This window comes from Dendrobates tinctorius, unplaced genomic scaffold (assembly GCF_039654945.1).
Source record: "Dendrobates tinctorius isolate UK_male_01 unplaced genomic scaffold, ASM3965494v1 ptg000057l, whole genome shotgun sequence".
NCBI lineage: Eukaryota > Metazoa > Chordata > Amphibia > Anura > Dendrobatidae > Dendrobates > Dendrobates tinctorius.
The window spans coordinates 145,187-160,375 of NW_027361725.1; the positions used below are offsets into that span (position 1 = coordinate 145,187).

A 15,189-nucleotide genomic window follows, 5' to 3' on the forward strand; every position below is an offset into this window, starting at 1 on the left:
AGTAAAAATATCATTTGAAAGGTCTTGGTTCTGTCCCCGCATATATTTATACATTGTAATAAGATCACCCCTAAGCCTTCGATTCTCCAAACTTAACCCCAAGTGTAATAACCTGTCTTGGTATTGCAGACCCCCTAGTTCCCTAATAACCTTCGTCGCTCTTCTCTGCACCCACTCCAGTTCAGCTATATCTTTCTTGTACACCGGAGACCAGAACTGTACACAGTATTCTAAGTGTGGTCACACTAGTGACTTATATAGAGGTAAAATGATGTTCTCATGAGCATCTATGCCTTTTTTAATGCATCCCATTATTTTATTTGCCTTTGCAGCAGCTGCCTGACACTGGCCACTAAATGAGTTTGTCGTCCACCCATACACCCAGGTCCTTTTCAGTGACAGTTTGGCCCAGTGTTTTACAATTAAGCACGTAATTATACATCTTGTTCGTTCTACCCAAGTGCATGACCTTACATTTATCCCCATTAAAGCTCATTTGCCATTTATCAGCCCAAGCTTCTTGTTTACATAAATCCTCCTGTAATATAAAATTGTCCTCCTCTGTATTGATTACCCTGCAGAGTTTAGAGTCATCTGAAAATATTGAAATTCTACTCTCTATGCCCCCTACAAGGTCATTAATAAAAATGTTAAAAGCGGGCCCAAAACTGACCCCTGTGGTACCCCACTGCTAACCGTGACCCAGTCCGAGTGTGCTCCATTAATAACCACCCTTTGTTTCCTATCCCTGAGCCAGCTCTTAACCCACCTACACATTTTCCCCTATCCCCATTGTTCTCATTTTATGTATCAACCTTGTGTGGCACCATATCAAAAGCTTTTGAAAAGTCCATGTACACCACGTCCACTGCATTCCCTTGGTCTAGTCCGGAACGTACCTCTTCATAAAAGCTTATCAGATTAGTCTGACAGGAACGGTGCCATGTAAACCCATGTTGATATTGGGTCATGAGGTTATTCTTCTCCAGATACTCCAGTATAGTATCTCTTAGAAAACCCTCCAGGATTTTACCCACAGTTGAGGTTAAACTTACTGGCCTATAATTTCCAAGTTCAGTTTTAGTCCCCTTTTTGAATATTGGCACCACATTTGCTATACGCCAGTCTTGTGGTACAGACCCTGTTATTATGGAATCTTTAAAGATTAAAAATAATGGTCTATAAATGACTGCTTAATTCCTGCAGTACTCGGGGGTGTATCCCATCCAGGCCCGAGGATTTGTCAATTTTAGTGATTTTTAGATGCCGCCGTACTTCCTGCTGGGTCAAGAAGGTGACATTTAATGGCGAATTTTGATCCCTGATCATGTTACCCGTCATGGGATTTTCTTGTGTAAATACTGTTGAAAAAAAGTCATTTCGCATATTGGCTTTTTCCTCATCCACCATTTCACCCAGACTATTTTTAAGGGGACCAACACTATCATTTTTTAGTTTCTTACTATTTATGTAGTTAAAGAATATTTTGGGATTATTTTTACTTTCTCTGGCAATGAGTCTCTGTCTCAATCTTTGCTGTCTTGATTTGCTTTTTACAGAATTTCTTTAATCTTCTGTATTTAGTTAATGCCTCATCACTACCTACTTGCTTTAATTCTCTAAATGCTTTATTTTTATCTCTTATAAAGATGTATATAAAGGTCTTACCTGTCTCCTGCCCTGTCTAATTGTCATGTTATAACTGCCTCGTACTTTGATACATGTACTTCGATTACATGTGCATAAATGCCCCCTGCATAAATGCTCCCCCAAGCTATGTCTGAATATATAGGAGGCTAAGGCTTAGATTTTTATTTTTTTTTTGCTCTCTCCTCGCTAATCAAACTAAATTGAGACAGCAGGACCCAATAAATGTTGTGGTCACAAACAGATGTCCAGCACTACATGGATCATAAAGCACTTTGAAAAGTTTCTTGACCTCACAACATAAGGGGACATTCAGAGTAAGTTGAAATAACTATACAGTATATCAGATATAAGCTTGCATAGTTGAAGACACAAAGAATTCAGGATTAACTGCTTGCTGACATTGAATGGAGTGGAGAAACACAGGAGTTGATTCAGAGCAGAGATTGAAAATGTTTTGTAGTGGCCTAGTCAAAGTCAAAACCTTAATCCAATTGAGATTGCTGTTCACCAAAGGAAACCATCTAACCTGAATGAGCTGAAGCAGTTTTGCCTCAAGGAAGGGACAAATCTCAGTAGCAAGATGTGCAAAGCTCAGAGACTTATCCAAAGCAACTTGCAGCTGTAATTGCAGGAAAAGAAAGCGCGACAAAAGTACTGACTTTAGGGGGTGAATAGTTATGCACACTGAAGTTTTCAGTTATTCTATCCTATAGGATGGCTTCACAATAAAAAGTAAACCAAACATTCACAGTTGTAGACTTTTTTTTTTTTTTCATGAACTGATGCAAACCCTGAAAAAAAAAAAAAAAAAAAAAAAAAAATCCTAGGATTTGAGGTAGAGGAAAAAAAAAAAAAATATGCCAAACGGATTGAATACTTTCACAAATTGCTATATATACACAAAAAAAATAATATACATAATATAAAATTTATATACACACATACTATATTTGTTTTGTGGCGGTAGTGTGAGTAGTCATAGTATAACATATAAGTTGGTTCACACATAAGATGGCTGGTCTTGGTATTTGCTGAATGTAAAAGGTGTCTACAGGCTAATCCTATACACGGCAGCAGATCCAAGGACTAGCTGGTTACTATTTCTACAATATAACCAACATTCTTGCATTTTGTTGTATGCCTCATTCTGATTACCTTCACAGGGAAGGGCTGGGACGTAGTGCTAAATAAGCGCAATGGTCCATTCTCAGCAGTGACTGGTTTCTCACATCGATCATGAAGTGATGGCAAACTTAACAATAACCCATCTCTTTGACACCCCTAGGTGATAATGGCCTTTATGCAATTGCCACTTTACTTTGCCCATAGGAAAATGAGAAGGATAAAGAGGAAGATGTGAATATGCGCATACCATTTGTATCATGCCCTCAGTCCACATGGTAGCATCCTCCTTGGATGCCCGCTGGAGGATAGTCCGAAGAAGGTGCATCATCACATCGCAGCACAGCAAGTTACTGACATTCTGAAAAGCTGGAGTAAACTCCGGAGGTGGAGGCGGTGGTAACGCTGCAAGATCATAAGTAAATGAATACGCAGACAAAAATGTTGCTCTTTTTACTGTTAAGCATAGCTTAGCTAGCAGATCCTAGGTGGCCGATAGATTTACCTTCAGAACTATTCTCTTGTTTCCGTCTTTTCTTCTGCGTATGCTCAGCCTGTAAATGAGAAGATCTTTTACAACTCCATAGTTAATATTTCTGCTTCAGAAAAAAAAAAAAAACAAACAGATCTGTAAGCCTAGTTTCACATTAGCGTTTTTTTGCGCAGCGCATCGGGCGCATAAAAAAAAAAAAACGCAAAGAAAAACGCAAAACAAACGTGCGCTTTTTTAACGTCATGCGCACGCTGATGCGTCAAAAAAACGCAGCGTTGCTTGTGTTTTACATGCATTTTTGCATGCGTTTGAGTTTATGCACATGCGTTTTTAGGTGTGTCATTTTTTTCCATTGTCTAGAGAACATTCTAGACTTGTTTAACTCAAAAACGCATGCGCAAAAAACCGCAACCGTGCGCAAGACCATGCGCACGCATGCGTTCCCATAGACTTCAATGTGTTGTTTTTGCGCATGCGTTTTGCCGAGACAGGGCGCACCAAAAAATGCAACATGTTGCGTCTGGCGCGCCTGGCGCGAAAGACAAAAAAACGCATGCGCACGAAAACGCAAGTGTGCGCACGTCATGTTAAACATAGGTGCGCAGTGCGCATGCGCACGGGTGCGCACGATGCGCTGCGCACAAAAGCGCAACTGTGAAACCAGCCTAACATTTGTAGCTAGAGTGGGTTGGTTACAACAGGCAATGCTGGAACTGTGCAATGGCTTTAGGCAGAGGCCCCACAACCCAAGATATTGCGGGAAATCAGGTTCTTTAGGAGATAAGGGGTCATCAGACATGTCTGACAGCAGGTTAGACACACAAAGAAAACGGTAGTCCTCGTCAGAGCAAATGCTCCTGTGTATGCGAGATAGCTGTTAGCCAAATAGTCTGAATAAAAATCGCCTGCCCGACAGATATTTAAAGTAATGCATTCTTTAATACCTTCTTAAGGAACGCTACGTAAAGTTTTAGGGTCCCAAATTTAGGACTTCTATATTAAGCAAAGTTTGAAAGGGCTACAAAAGAACATCTCTCTTTAGGGAACTCAGATCACCCATTCTTCACAAAGACAGTCCATTGCTCATTATGTGCAGTGTGTTATACTTCTTTTCTCCTGTGGAGGCGCTAAATGGAAAACTTCAATTTTCATGTGTTGGGGTACTGTCCAAAAATAAAGTCTAAAGGTCGCAAACAGTGGTCAGCTTAATGACCCTAGACATTTCAAATAAAGAGGAATTGTACACTGAGGGCAACTTCTTTACTCCCTTGCGGCTCACAGAGTCCTATACAGAAAGCATTCACATAGGCAAGTTCAAATTCAACAGTAAACAAATTAAACAGCATCAGCCAACACTTAAAAAGAACACAAATATTTAAGGACTGTGTTACCTTACTGCGTTGGGTTTTGGTGTAGTGATAGAAAAACACATTGAACTGGTTAAGGTATTCATCCTTCAGTTCATAAACTCCATGTCCTGATACCCCCGGCTTTCTTTATAAAAAAAAAAAAAAAAAAAAAAAAATAGTAATAATTTAGGATTAAAACAAAAAGCCAAGAAGTGTATTTTACAAGCCATTTTACACGGCTAAAAGGTGGTTTGAAGAAACACGCACTTATGACTGTGCTTAAACTTGCGTAAGAAGCTTAGTTAGGAGCCTACGCTCCAGTTTCCCGAATTCTTTATGTGAAAACCAGCCAACAATGTGATACCCGTTGGACCTCAATATAAAGCCAGTGGGGGTCTATTCAACACCAGTGTCCATGAAGAAAGAAATTCAGGATTACATTTTAGTTTATTACAGAGAAATCAACAGTAAAAAAAGTTTAGGCTTTTGAGTACAATTGCAACACAATTTTATTAAGTTTTGTAAAGTCGTGAATGATGAATTCAGCTAAAACATCAGTGTGAAGAAACCAGATTGTATCTTAGTTTCCCAGACAACCATGTTTTTGCAAACCAAGAAAAATAGACTATCTGTATATTGGCTTGTGGATTTAAGTGTTTATGTCTGGTGGGTCAAGAAGACAGACTTGCATACCACTTAACATACTGTTTAAGTCTGTAATAGGGACTTGTACATAGTGTGCGTTTATGCTAATTGTGTATGATATGCTATAACCAGTTTGTTGACTTCAAAGGTAGATAGGGAAATGCTGTGAAACCCTGAAGGACACTGGGTAAATCTAAAAATAGATCACCTGACTAAGATATCAAAGACTTCTTTTCTTCTGGCTGATGTCACTCTTCAGGATCTCAGCTCAGGGTACTTCAGACCCAACTGAAAAAACACAGGACTACTCTTGATTATCTCCCCATGCTTGTCGTTACTTCCGCTCTGCGTGCGTATCACAGGTGGAGTAGTGACCCTGGGAGCTCAGACGTAACATCTACCATTATCCCAGCGAGTCAGCGGAAGGGAAGGGAGAAACCCTGTAATGTGCACGATCTTGGGGTAATTGCTGGGATTGTTCTGTTTGATATTGGATGTTGTGGTTCAATAAAGTATTTCCACACTGTATTACCCTAACCCTGTGTTGTCTGTGTAGCGTTTTGCCCACCGGGAGATAGAGCAGGTGTGTAGTGGTATGAGCCCTGGTCCATGTAGTCTTGCTAGACGCAGCCAGGCCAGCGGACGAGAGCACCCACTGACCCAGTTTCTCCACAATTGGGATGGCAAAAGCTACACTCATAACACTGGGTGAATAAAAAAAATAAAAAATAAAAAAGGGAACAAATTAAATTGAAGAATGAATAAAGCACAAGCATAAAGTCACTATTACGACGAGAAATAAAAAAAAATGCAGAAGACTGACGAATGAGGGCCATAGTGTTTATTACTAGTGATGAGCAAACATGCTCAGATAAGATGTTATCCGAGAACGCTTGTGAGCCAACAGTGAATTCGGCGTGATCGAATAATATGTGGTTTCGCAGCCACAACACACGTAGGGATTTCCTAACAAAGAAGGAATGCCTGCATGTGTTGCAGCTGTCAAACAGCTGTGAGACATGCGGGTGGGGGGGACTTGAACATATTTTTCGACTGAGCCGAGGACATTCGGTCACTATTTAGTACGTGTGTGAGTAAGTGTGTGTGTGTGAGTAAGTGTGTGTGTGTGTGTGTAAGTAAGTGTGTAAGTGTGTGTGTGTGTGTGTGTAAGTGTGTGTGTGTAAGTGTGTGTGTGTGTGTGTGTGTGTGTGTGTAAGTAAGTGTGTGTGTGTGTGTGTGTGTGTGTGTGTAAGTAAGTGTGTGTGTGTGTGTGTGTGTGTAAGTAAGTGTGTAAGTGTGTAAGTGTGTGTGTGTGAGTGTGTGTAAGTGTGTGTGTGTGAGTGTGTGTAAGTGTGTGTAAGTGTGTGTGAGTGTGTGTGTGTGTGTGTAAGTGTGTAAGTGTAAGTGTGTGTGTAAGTGTGTGTGTGTGTGTGTGTGTGTGTGTAAGTGTGTGTGTGTGTGTGTGTGTGTAAGTGTGTGTGTGTGTAAGTGTGTGTGTGTGTGTGTGTGTGTGTAAGTGTGTGTGTGTGTGTGTGTGTGTAAGTGTGTGTGTGTGTGTGTGTGTGTGTAAGTGTGTGTGAACACTAAATCTGAGGAATCATTTTACGAAATAGCATGATCTCAGGAATATCCTGGTTTAAATCTTATGTGCAACAGGATCGTAGTATCCCTCCAATTTCTATTGATTTCAATCCATATTAGTCTCTAATCCTAGGTTGGCCTCTTTATTCCTTTATCTCCCCCCATTTAATTTACATTTAACACTGCCAAAGGATTTTTTTTTCTCCTTTTTGTTACATTTAAGGACTAGTTTTAACTTGGAGGAGTAAGATCATCTTTTATATAAATTTCCAAACCAATCTCTTTGATATATGGAACAGAAGAATTAAGTATTTACTAACCACATCATGGTCAATACTCACTTGAATATGGCCACTTTATTAATCAGCGTATCCAAGCATATGTCAGTATTGTCCTGCAAATATAGAAGAACATTTATCAGAATTAAAAAGCATGGTTTACGAGTCACCTGCAAAATGAGCTGCCAGCTATGCAGACCACTGCTGTAAAACACATATCCAATATCTAAAGTTGACCACCTTTGGGACAATTATTTTTTTTCCCTTAGGTAAGTGCATGTATTTTTTTGGTTAAAAGTAATTTTTGTAAAAAAAAATTCTGCATAGTTTGACGATGTGCTGCTAAGAAAGATGATCTTTTGTGCAGCACAAAAGATTTACCCTAAAAATCGAGCAAAACGGCAGCCTAAGACTGGATGATTATGCGATTAAGCAACGGGACCTTGAAAGCTTTGACACAAGCACAAGGAGGGATCCTTCCTCTTAATGTCTATGTTGCTATGGAGGGGCTCAAAGTGAAGGAGACAGATTACTGGCGATGCTCCTATCCCAAAAATTTAAGCGGTAAGTCGCAGATAATACAGAAGACTTTTATAGAAAAAGACACAAATACATATTCCTACCCCAATTTGAGTTTTTTTGTATGTAGAAGAAATACACTGAAGATAAAAACACACTGTGCCGTCCGCTGGCCATATGTACCTTCTATTGTCTGTTGTTCAATTTATGGTATAAGAGCACGGCAGGCGAGAGTTGTGGAGTAACCGTAACTAGGCTGTCACTTTCACAGACTCTGCCAAACGCAAAGCAGTGAATAAACTTTCAGCTTTCGGACCCTTCTTTACTATGGCACTGTTGTATTTCGAGCAGACACTGTACTTACCATTTCTGGCAAGGCTTTTCCAATTGCACTATGAGCCATGGGTTCAATACAGAGGAGATGGATAATCTCCCTCATGAGACTTTCCTCCTTCGTCACATTGCTGACTCCCGGCATGTACCGTTCACCTGCAAAAGAAGTTATAAGGTCAAATTTGTTAATATCTCATTTCCGGATATGGGCAAAGCAGGTTCAAATTTGTCTAAAGAGCACAGATTCACAGCAAGCCCAACATCCCAGTTATGCTCCTAATTTATTGAGAGTTGGGGCCAGAAAAACTGTCACACTCTTGCAGGTGATAGGTTTAGTGGGGGCTGGACAGTACTGGAGAAAAGCTCCTGGTGGTGCAGTGCATGTCCAGGAGTTGACTACAGCAATGCATATAGCTGGACAGAAGTGGCCTGGCCGGCCGCAGTGCACATATTGTAGGCAGCAACTATGCATGTTCGGCCAACACTGAAATACAGCAACGGTGGCCAGCTGCCTTTGAAACGGGCAGTAAAAAATGAAGCACAAAATTCGACAACGGGAGAATGTAAACTTAAGTAAATTTGTAAACTTTGTTTTCACAGTCAAATCACTTGGGGACACAGGAAACCAAAGGAGACAAGAAAAGGATTTTATGGCAGATACCAATAACACATCTACAGTGAAGGCAATAAGTAGGAAATAAGTACTTGACCCCTTGCTGATTTTTTAAGTTTGCCCACTGACAAAGACATGAACAGTCTATAATTTTAAGAGTAGGTTAATTTTAACATTGAGAGATAGAATATCAAAAATAGAAAATCCAGAAATCACATTGTTTAAATTATATAAATTTTATTTGCATTTTGCAGTGAGAAATGTGTATACTCGAGTATAAGCCGAGGCACCTCATCCACAAAAAAAAAACAAAACAAAAAAAAAAAAAACCACACACTGGGAAAACTTATCAAGTATAAAAGTCTAGGGTGGGAAATGCAGCAGCTACTGGTAAATTTCAAAAATAAAAATAGATACCAAGAAAAGTAAATAAACTGAGACATCAGTAGGTTAAATGGTCCATACAAATATATGCCCCATATAATTCTGCATAAAGGTTGATGATGGCCCCACAAGATGCTCATCATATCAGTGCAGTTTATGCTGATATGATTATATCTTCTTATACTAGATGGTGGCCCGATTCTAACGCATCGGGTATTCTAGAATATGTATGTAATTTATTAATGAAAATTTAAGACAGAACGTGTTCAGTAAAGATGAGTGAACTACGTCACGCTGTGAGCGAGGGTTAAATTCTGCACCAATATCGCTAATTGGTCGCCGAGCACGACCAATCAGAAAGGCGTGGTTCATATCCCACGGCAATTCGAGGGCGGACTGCACCTGTCGGACTGGTCGCAGCCGGCCGGGCAGGACCAATTAGGCTAAAGCCGGTCATCTCCCGGCTGCATCGCCGCTGACCTCTGTGCGGCAGGAGATGACCCGCGGCAACCGTCGGGAGATTAGCAGCTAGCGCCGAAGATCTCCTGACGGTAGGGGTGGCATGCGTCGTTCAAATTCCGCTCCAATTCGCGGCCGGACTGCGCATGTCGCTGATTGGTCGTGGCTGGCCGGTCGCGACCAAATCAGCGACGCGGTATTTTAGTTACAGACTATTATATAGTAGATTGCTGCTGCAATACAAAAAATAAAAGACATACTCACCTCTCGTCGCTGACCGCTGCTCCTCAGTGTCGCTGGCTCTCTTCAGTGACTGTTAAAGCAGAGGGTGCGCCCTAATCACGTCATTGCACCCTCTGACCTGAACGTCACAGAACGCACAAGACACAGCGTGGCAGGGGAACGGGGACAGGTGAATATCGCAAGTACCGGAGGCCTGAGCAAGCGGCAGCACAAGCTCCCAGTCCCCATGGCGCGCCGGAGTACCCGCCTGCACAGGACCCCAGCACTTGCCCAGGTGCCAACGCAGACCGCCAGCTTGCAGCCACTGGAATACTAAGAGGCTGCAGGGGACGTCTTTTTTAGCTAAAAAAAAGGGCTGAAAAACTCGGCTTATACATGAGTATATACGGTAATTATTTGTGGTCAAGAAAGATGGCTCATTAAGGCCATGTATTGACTATCGATCCCTTAACAAAATCACTGTTAAATATCAGTACCCGATACCCCTGATTTCTGATTTTCCAGAGTTAAAAGTGCCTGTTTACCAAACTTAACCTCAGGGGGCATATAATCTTATTCGCATCAAGCACGGAAATGAATGGAAGATGGCGTTTAATACCCCAGAGGGACATTTTGAGTACCTGGTGATGTCTTTTGGGCTCACTAATGCCCCTTCAGTCTTCCAATCTTTTTTGAAAGATATTTTCCAGGACTTTGTGGATAAGTTTTTGATCATGTATCTGGATGAGATTTTGATCTTTTCCAGTGATTGTGATTCTCATGTGAAACATGTCCAGACTGTGTTCCGGATTTTGAGGGAAAATTCTCTGTATGTTAAAGGGATGGGAGTGTCTCTTTGGTGTACAGAGGATTTCGTTTTTGGAATTCATTTTGTCCCCGTCCGCTATTGAAATGGACCCGGCCAAGGCACAGGCCATTTATGATTGGGTTCAGCCCACTTCTCTGAAGGCTCTCCGGAAGTTTTTGGGTTTTGTTAATTTCTACCATAAATTTATAAGTAATTTTTCTGGTATTGTTAAGCCACTGACTGATGTGACCAAGAAGGGCATTGATGTGCTGCAGAGGCTGTCTCTGCATTTCAGGAGCTTAAGCGGAGATTCACTTCTGCTCCGGTTCTACAGCAACCTGATGTCTGTCTCTCATTTCAGGTGGAGATAGATGCTTCTGAGATTGGTGCAGGAGTCGTTTTGTCCCAAAGAGATTCGGTAACTTCTAAGATGAATCCCTGTGCCTTCTTTTCTCGAAAATTTTCCCCCATCTGAACGTAACTATGACGTGGGGAATTGTTGGCCATGAAATGGGCATTTGAAGAGTGGAGACATTGGTTGGAGGGAGCTAGACATCAAGTTATGGTCCTCACCGACCACAAGAGTTTGATTTTATCTAGAATCAACAAAGCGCTTGAATCCTAGACAGGCTAGGAGGGCCTTGTTTTTCACGTGTTTTAATTTTGTGGTCTCCTTTCTTCCGGGCACTAAGAATGTTAAGGCCGACGCCCTTTCCAGGAGTTTCTTTGCGGATTCTCTTGATGTGACAGAGCCTACTACCATTCTAAATGAGGGTGTAGTTCTTTCCACCATCTCTCATGATTCGAGACGTGCCCTGGAGGAATTTCAGGAGGATAAACCTGAACGATGCTTTATGGGAAAATTTATGTCCCTGACCAGTGGAGGAAAAGAGTAATGTCTGAAATTCATTGCTCCGCGTTGGCTGGTCATCCAGGTATCTTTGGTACCAGAGATTTGGTGAGTCGGTCTTTTTGGTGGCCTGCCTTATCTCTTGATGTCAGGAATTTTGTGCAGTCCTGTGGGACTTGTTCTCGGTCCAAGCCCTGTTCTCGTGCTAACAGTTTGTTGATGCCACTGCCAGTGCCCAGGAGGCTGTGGACCCAGGAGCTGGCCAGATTGACAGAGGTCTGCCACCTGATGATGATGACGATTGGAGAGATGGGGTTACTGATTGGAGTATTTAAGTCTCAGACTTGCTTCAATCCCTGCTGATAGCTTTCCTGTGCATTCTGAGGTCTGATTTTCCTGCCCTGATCCTGCAGTGGTTCATTTACTAATCCTTTGCATCTGATCTGGTTTTGTCTCTCTCCGCTTATTGTGCGGGTTCAGCTTGCTCCTCTCTGGGGGCTGTGCTGGACCCCTGCTCCATATGTTACAGTCTGTCAGTTTGTTAAGTCGCCTGTTATATTGGTCTCTTTTGCTTTGCTTCCAGTTCATACCAGAGTGCTGTTATAGTGTGGACGAAGTCATGTGACTTCAGTGTTTTTTTTGTACATCAGACGTGTTGGATTTTTCAGGGTTTTTGCGTGATTGCAGACAGTGCCTTTTCTTTCCTATCTATTCAGTTTCTGCCCCATCATTTGCTCAGTCTATTTTTCTGCCTGCGTTTGCGTTTCATCTTGTCGCACCGACAATATATGTTTGGGGGCTATCTATTCCTTTTGGGGGTCTCCTCCGGGGCAGTTTAGATTTCACCTTTCTTGCTTTAAGCTTAGTTAGCTCTCCGGCTGTGCCGAGGCATGTAGGGCACTGTAGGTACGCTCCACGGCTAATGCTAGTTTTGTGGATAGGATCAGGGGTCTGCAATCCGCTTAGTTACAAACCTCTCTGGTTTTCTGGTGGCTTAGGCTGGTTTCACACTTGTGTTTTTTAGCACTGCGCCTCGTGCGCTATCATGCGTATGCGCATTGCTCCCCTATATTTAACATGTGTGCGCATAGTCTAGCGCATGCACGTGTTCGTATGCGTTTTCGTGCGCATGTGTTTTTTTTGCAGTGTTCGCCTAGGCGCGCCAGACGCAACTTGTTGCATTTTTGGTCCGTCTGACCTGTCTCAAAAAAAAAAAAAAAAGCAAGCACGTTAGCGCACGGAATGCACAAAAAAACAGCATTACAGTCTATGGGAACGCACGCGTGCACTAGGACAAGCGCACGCATGTGTTTAAAATCTCATGCGTTTTTTGAGTTAACATAGTGACAAACTGGTTAAATCGCATGCGCAAAAAAAACAGCAAACGTACGCAAAACGCATGATGCGTTTTTGCATGCGTTTGGGCATGTGCACGAGGCGCAGTGCAAAAAAACGCAAGTGTGAAACTAGCCTTAGCCTGTTCCTGCCATCCTCCTCGGTGACCCATTCATAACAGGCGGGGTTGAGAGACCACTCGCCTGATGCAAGCCCCTGACAACTCAAAACCGGCTTCACAATTTCCACCCCTGGAATGTGAATGGCTGATATGGCAGGGACATGGCGTTCCGTCCAACGCAGAATCTTTGCCACCTCTGCCATAACCTGCTTGCTGCGAGTCCCGCCTTGGTGGTTTATGTAAGCCACGGCCGTGGCATTGTCTGACTGAATGCAGACCGCCTTGCCTGCGAGGAGGGACTGCCAGCGGAGGAGGGCAAGAAGGATTTCCCTGATCTTCAAGAGATTGATGGGGAGGAAGGCTTCCTGAACGTTCCAGCGACCCTGTGCTGTGTGATGATGGAAGACCGGCCCCCAACCCAGTAGATTGGCATTGGTGGTGATGACCTGCCACTAGAGAGGGAGAAATGACCTCCTCCGCAGGACTAAGGAGGATAGCGTCTACCAAGTGAGGGACTGCCTCACATTGAGAGGTAGACGTACTGGTTGGTCCAGGGAAACTGTTCTCTTGTCCCAGGTAGACAGGAGTGCCAGCTGGAGGGAGCAGATGTGGAACTGGGCATAAGGCACAGCTTCCATGGAGGTGATCATCTTCCCCAAGACTCTCCATGCAGAACCGAAGGGGGAGAGTGACTGGGCACTTTAGGGATCAGATTTCCTGGCAGAGAGATGGGAACTTGTCCTTTGACATGATACGGGCTCGTGTCTTTCTTCCAAACTCCATGCCCAGGAATACCAGACGCTGAGTTGGAATCAGGGAAGATTTCTCTTTGTTGATTATCCAACCGCGAGACTAGAGTGTCCAGAGTGATCTGGAGGCTTTGATTGCAGTCTCGGTGAGATGGCCCCTTGATCAAGAGATCATCCAGATAAGGGATTATGAGAATACCCTTAGAGTGAAGGATGGCCATGACCGCTGCCATGATTTTCATGAAGACCCTAGGGGCAGACGCCAGGCCAAACGGGAGTGCCGTGAACTGATAATGATCTTCCTGGATCGCAAACTTAAGGAACCTCTGATGCTGCACACAAACAGGAATGTGAAGATAAGCATCCTGAATGTCTACAGAGCAAAGAAACTCCCCCGGCTCCATGGAGGCGATCACCGAGCGCAAGGGCTCCATTCTGAATTGGCAAATCCGAATGTGTCGATTCAACTGCTTGAGGTCCAAGATCGGGGGGAGCGTACAGTCTTTTTAGGGACTACAAAAAGATTGGAGTAGAATCCTGAAAATTGTTTGTGCCAAGGAATGGGTACAATTACTCCTGTGTTTTGAAGGGAAGAGATGGCGTAGAGAACCCCTGGGACCTGAGACGGCTGTCCTGGTGGACGAGACAAAAGGAACGTCTTCCGGGGGGGGGTGGAAGAAAAGTCGATTTTGTAGCCAGATGTAACAATCTCTCTGACTCGGGCGTCGACACCACCGACAACCATGCCTCCCTGAAAAAAGAAGCCTGCCTCCCCCACTCTGGAAATATTCCAGGTGGGGGGTGACCTGTCATTTACAGGAGAACCAGTGACTGTGGGACCCAGAGGGCTTTGAGAAGCAGTCCTTAGGCCTCCAGTGATGGGCCTGTTTGAATGATTGTTTCCTCCTCTCCCCTTGTGCGGAAGAACAGTCCTGCTGAGAGGAGACGCCTGAAGAGAAAGGTTGAAAGGAGCGAAAAGGCAGTGGTCCTTTTCTATTGAAGGGACGTTTTGGCCTGGACTAGGGCAGAGAGGTGCTCTTCCCTCCGGTAGCTTCCGAAATGATCTGGTCCAGCTTGGACCCAAAGAGCCTAGAGCCCTGGAAGGGCAGACTAGTGAGATTTTCTTTAATAGGCTGGGTCTGCGTTCCACGCCTTTACCCAAAGAACGTGGCGAATGGCGATAATGTTGCTGCTTGCTCTGGCGAAACAGGCAGCCTCATCCAAGGAGGCATTCAACAAGATTTACCAGCGTGAGCAATCTTGTCTGCTAAAACTGCTACCTCATCTGGAGGAGCCACCGCTGCGATGCCCTGGCAAAGTATTTTGGCCCAGGCGGATATGGATTTCACTACCCAAGTGGAGGCGAAACTCGGGCAGAAAGAAGCCCCAGCTGCCTCAAAGGCCGATTTGGTCAAAGACTCAATCGGCCTGTCTGTAGCATCCTTGAGAGACACCACATCAGGAATGGACAGGACTGTTTTTGAGGGTAAGCACGAAACAGACAGATCCACCTTAGGGGATTCTGACAATTTGCTGACAAGGTCTGGACTAAATGGATATAGAATGTCCAGTTGTTTCCTTCCTGGAAAACGTTTTCCGGGATGTTCCCAATGTTTGGAGGTAGTAGCCTCAAACTCCTTGTGATTGGGAAACGGAGTCTTCCTGAACAAGAGTCTCT

At 43.5% G+C, this 15,189-nt stretch overlaps 1 protein-coding gene across 3 annotated transcripts in view; it reads right to left on the reverse strand.

The window, feature by feature from the left end:
- The window catches only part of UBR1 (ubiquitin protein ligase E3 component n-recognin 1), a 361,652-nt gene that overhangs the window by 128,719 nt on the left and 217,744 nt on the right, over positions 1–15,189 (reverse strand). For all 3 annotated transcript variants that reach the window (XM_073577633.1, XM_073577632.1, XM_073577631.1), the window contains 5 exons: positions 8,002–8,126; positions 7,182–7,234; positions 4,657–4,759; positions 3,278–3,326; positions 3,023–3,177 (listed from right to left, as the gene is read on the reverse strand). In XM_073577633.1, the coding sequence (XP_073433734.1) occupies positions 3,023–3,177; positions 3,278–3,326; positions 4,657–4,759; positions 7,182–7,234; positions 8,002–8,126 (485 nt within the window). The remainder of the gene's footprint in view (positions 1–3,022; positions 3,178–3,277; positions 3,327–4,656; positions 4,760–7,181; positions 7,235–8,001; positions 8,127–15,189) is intronic.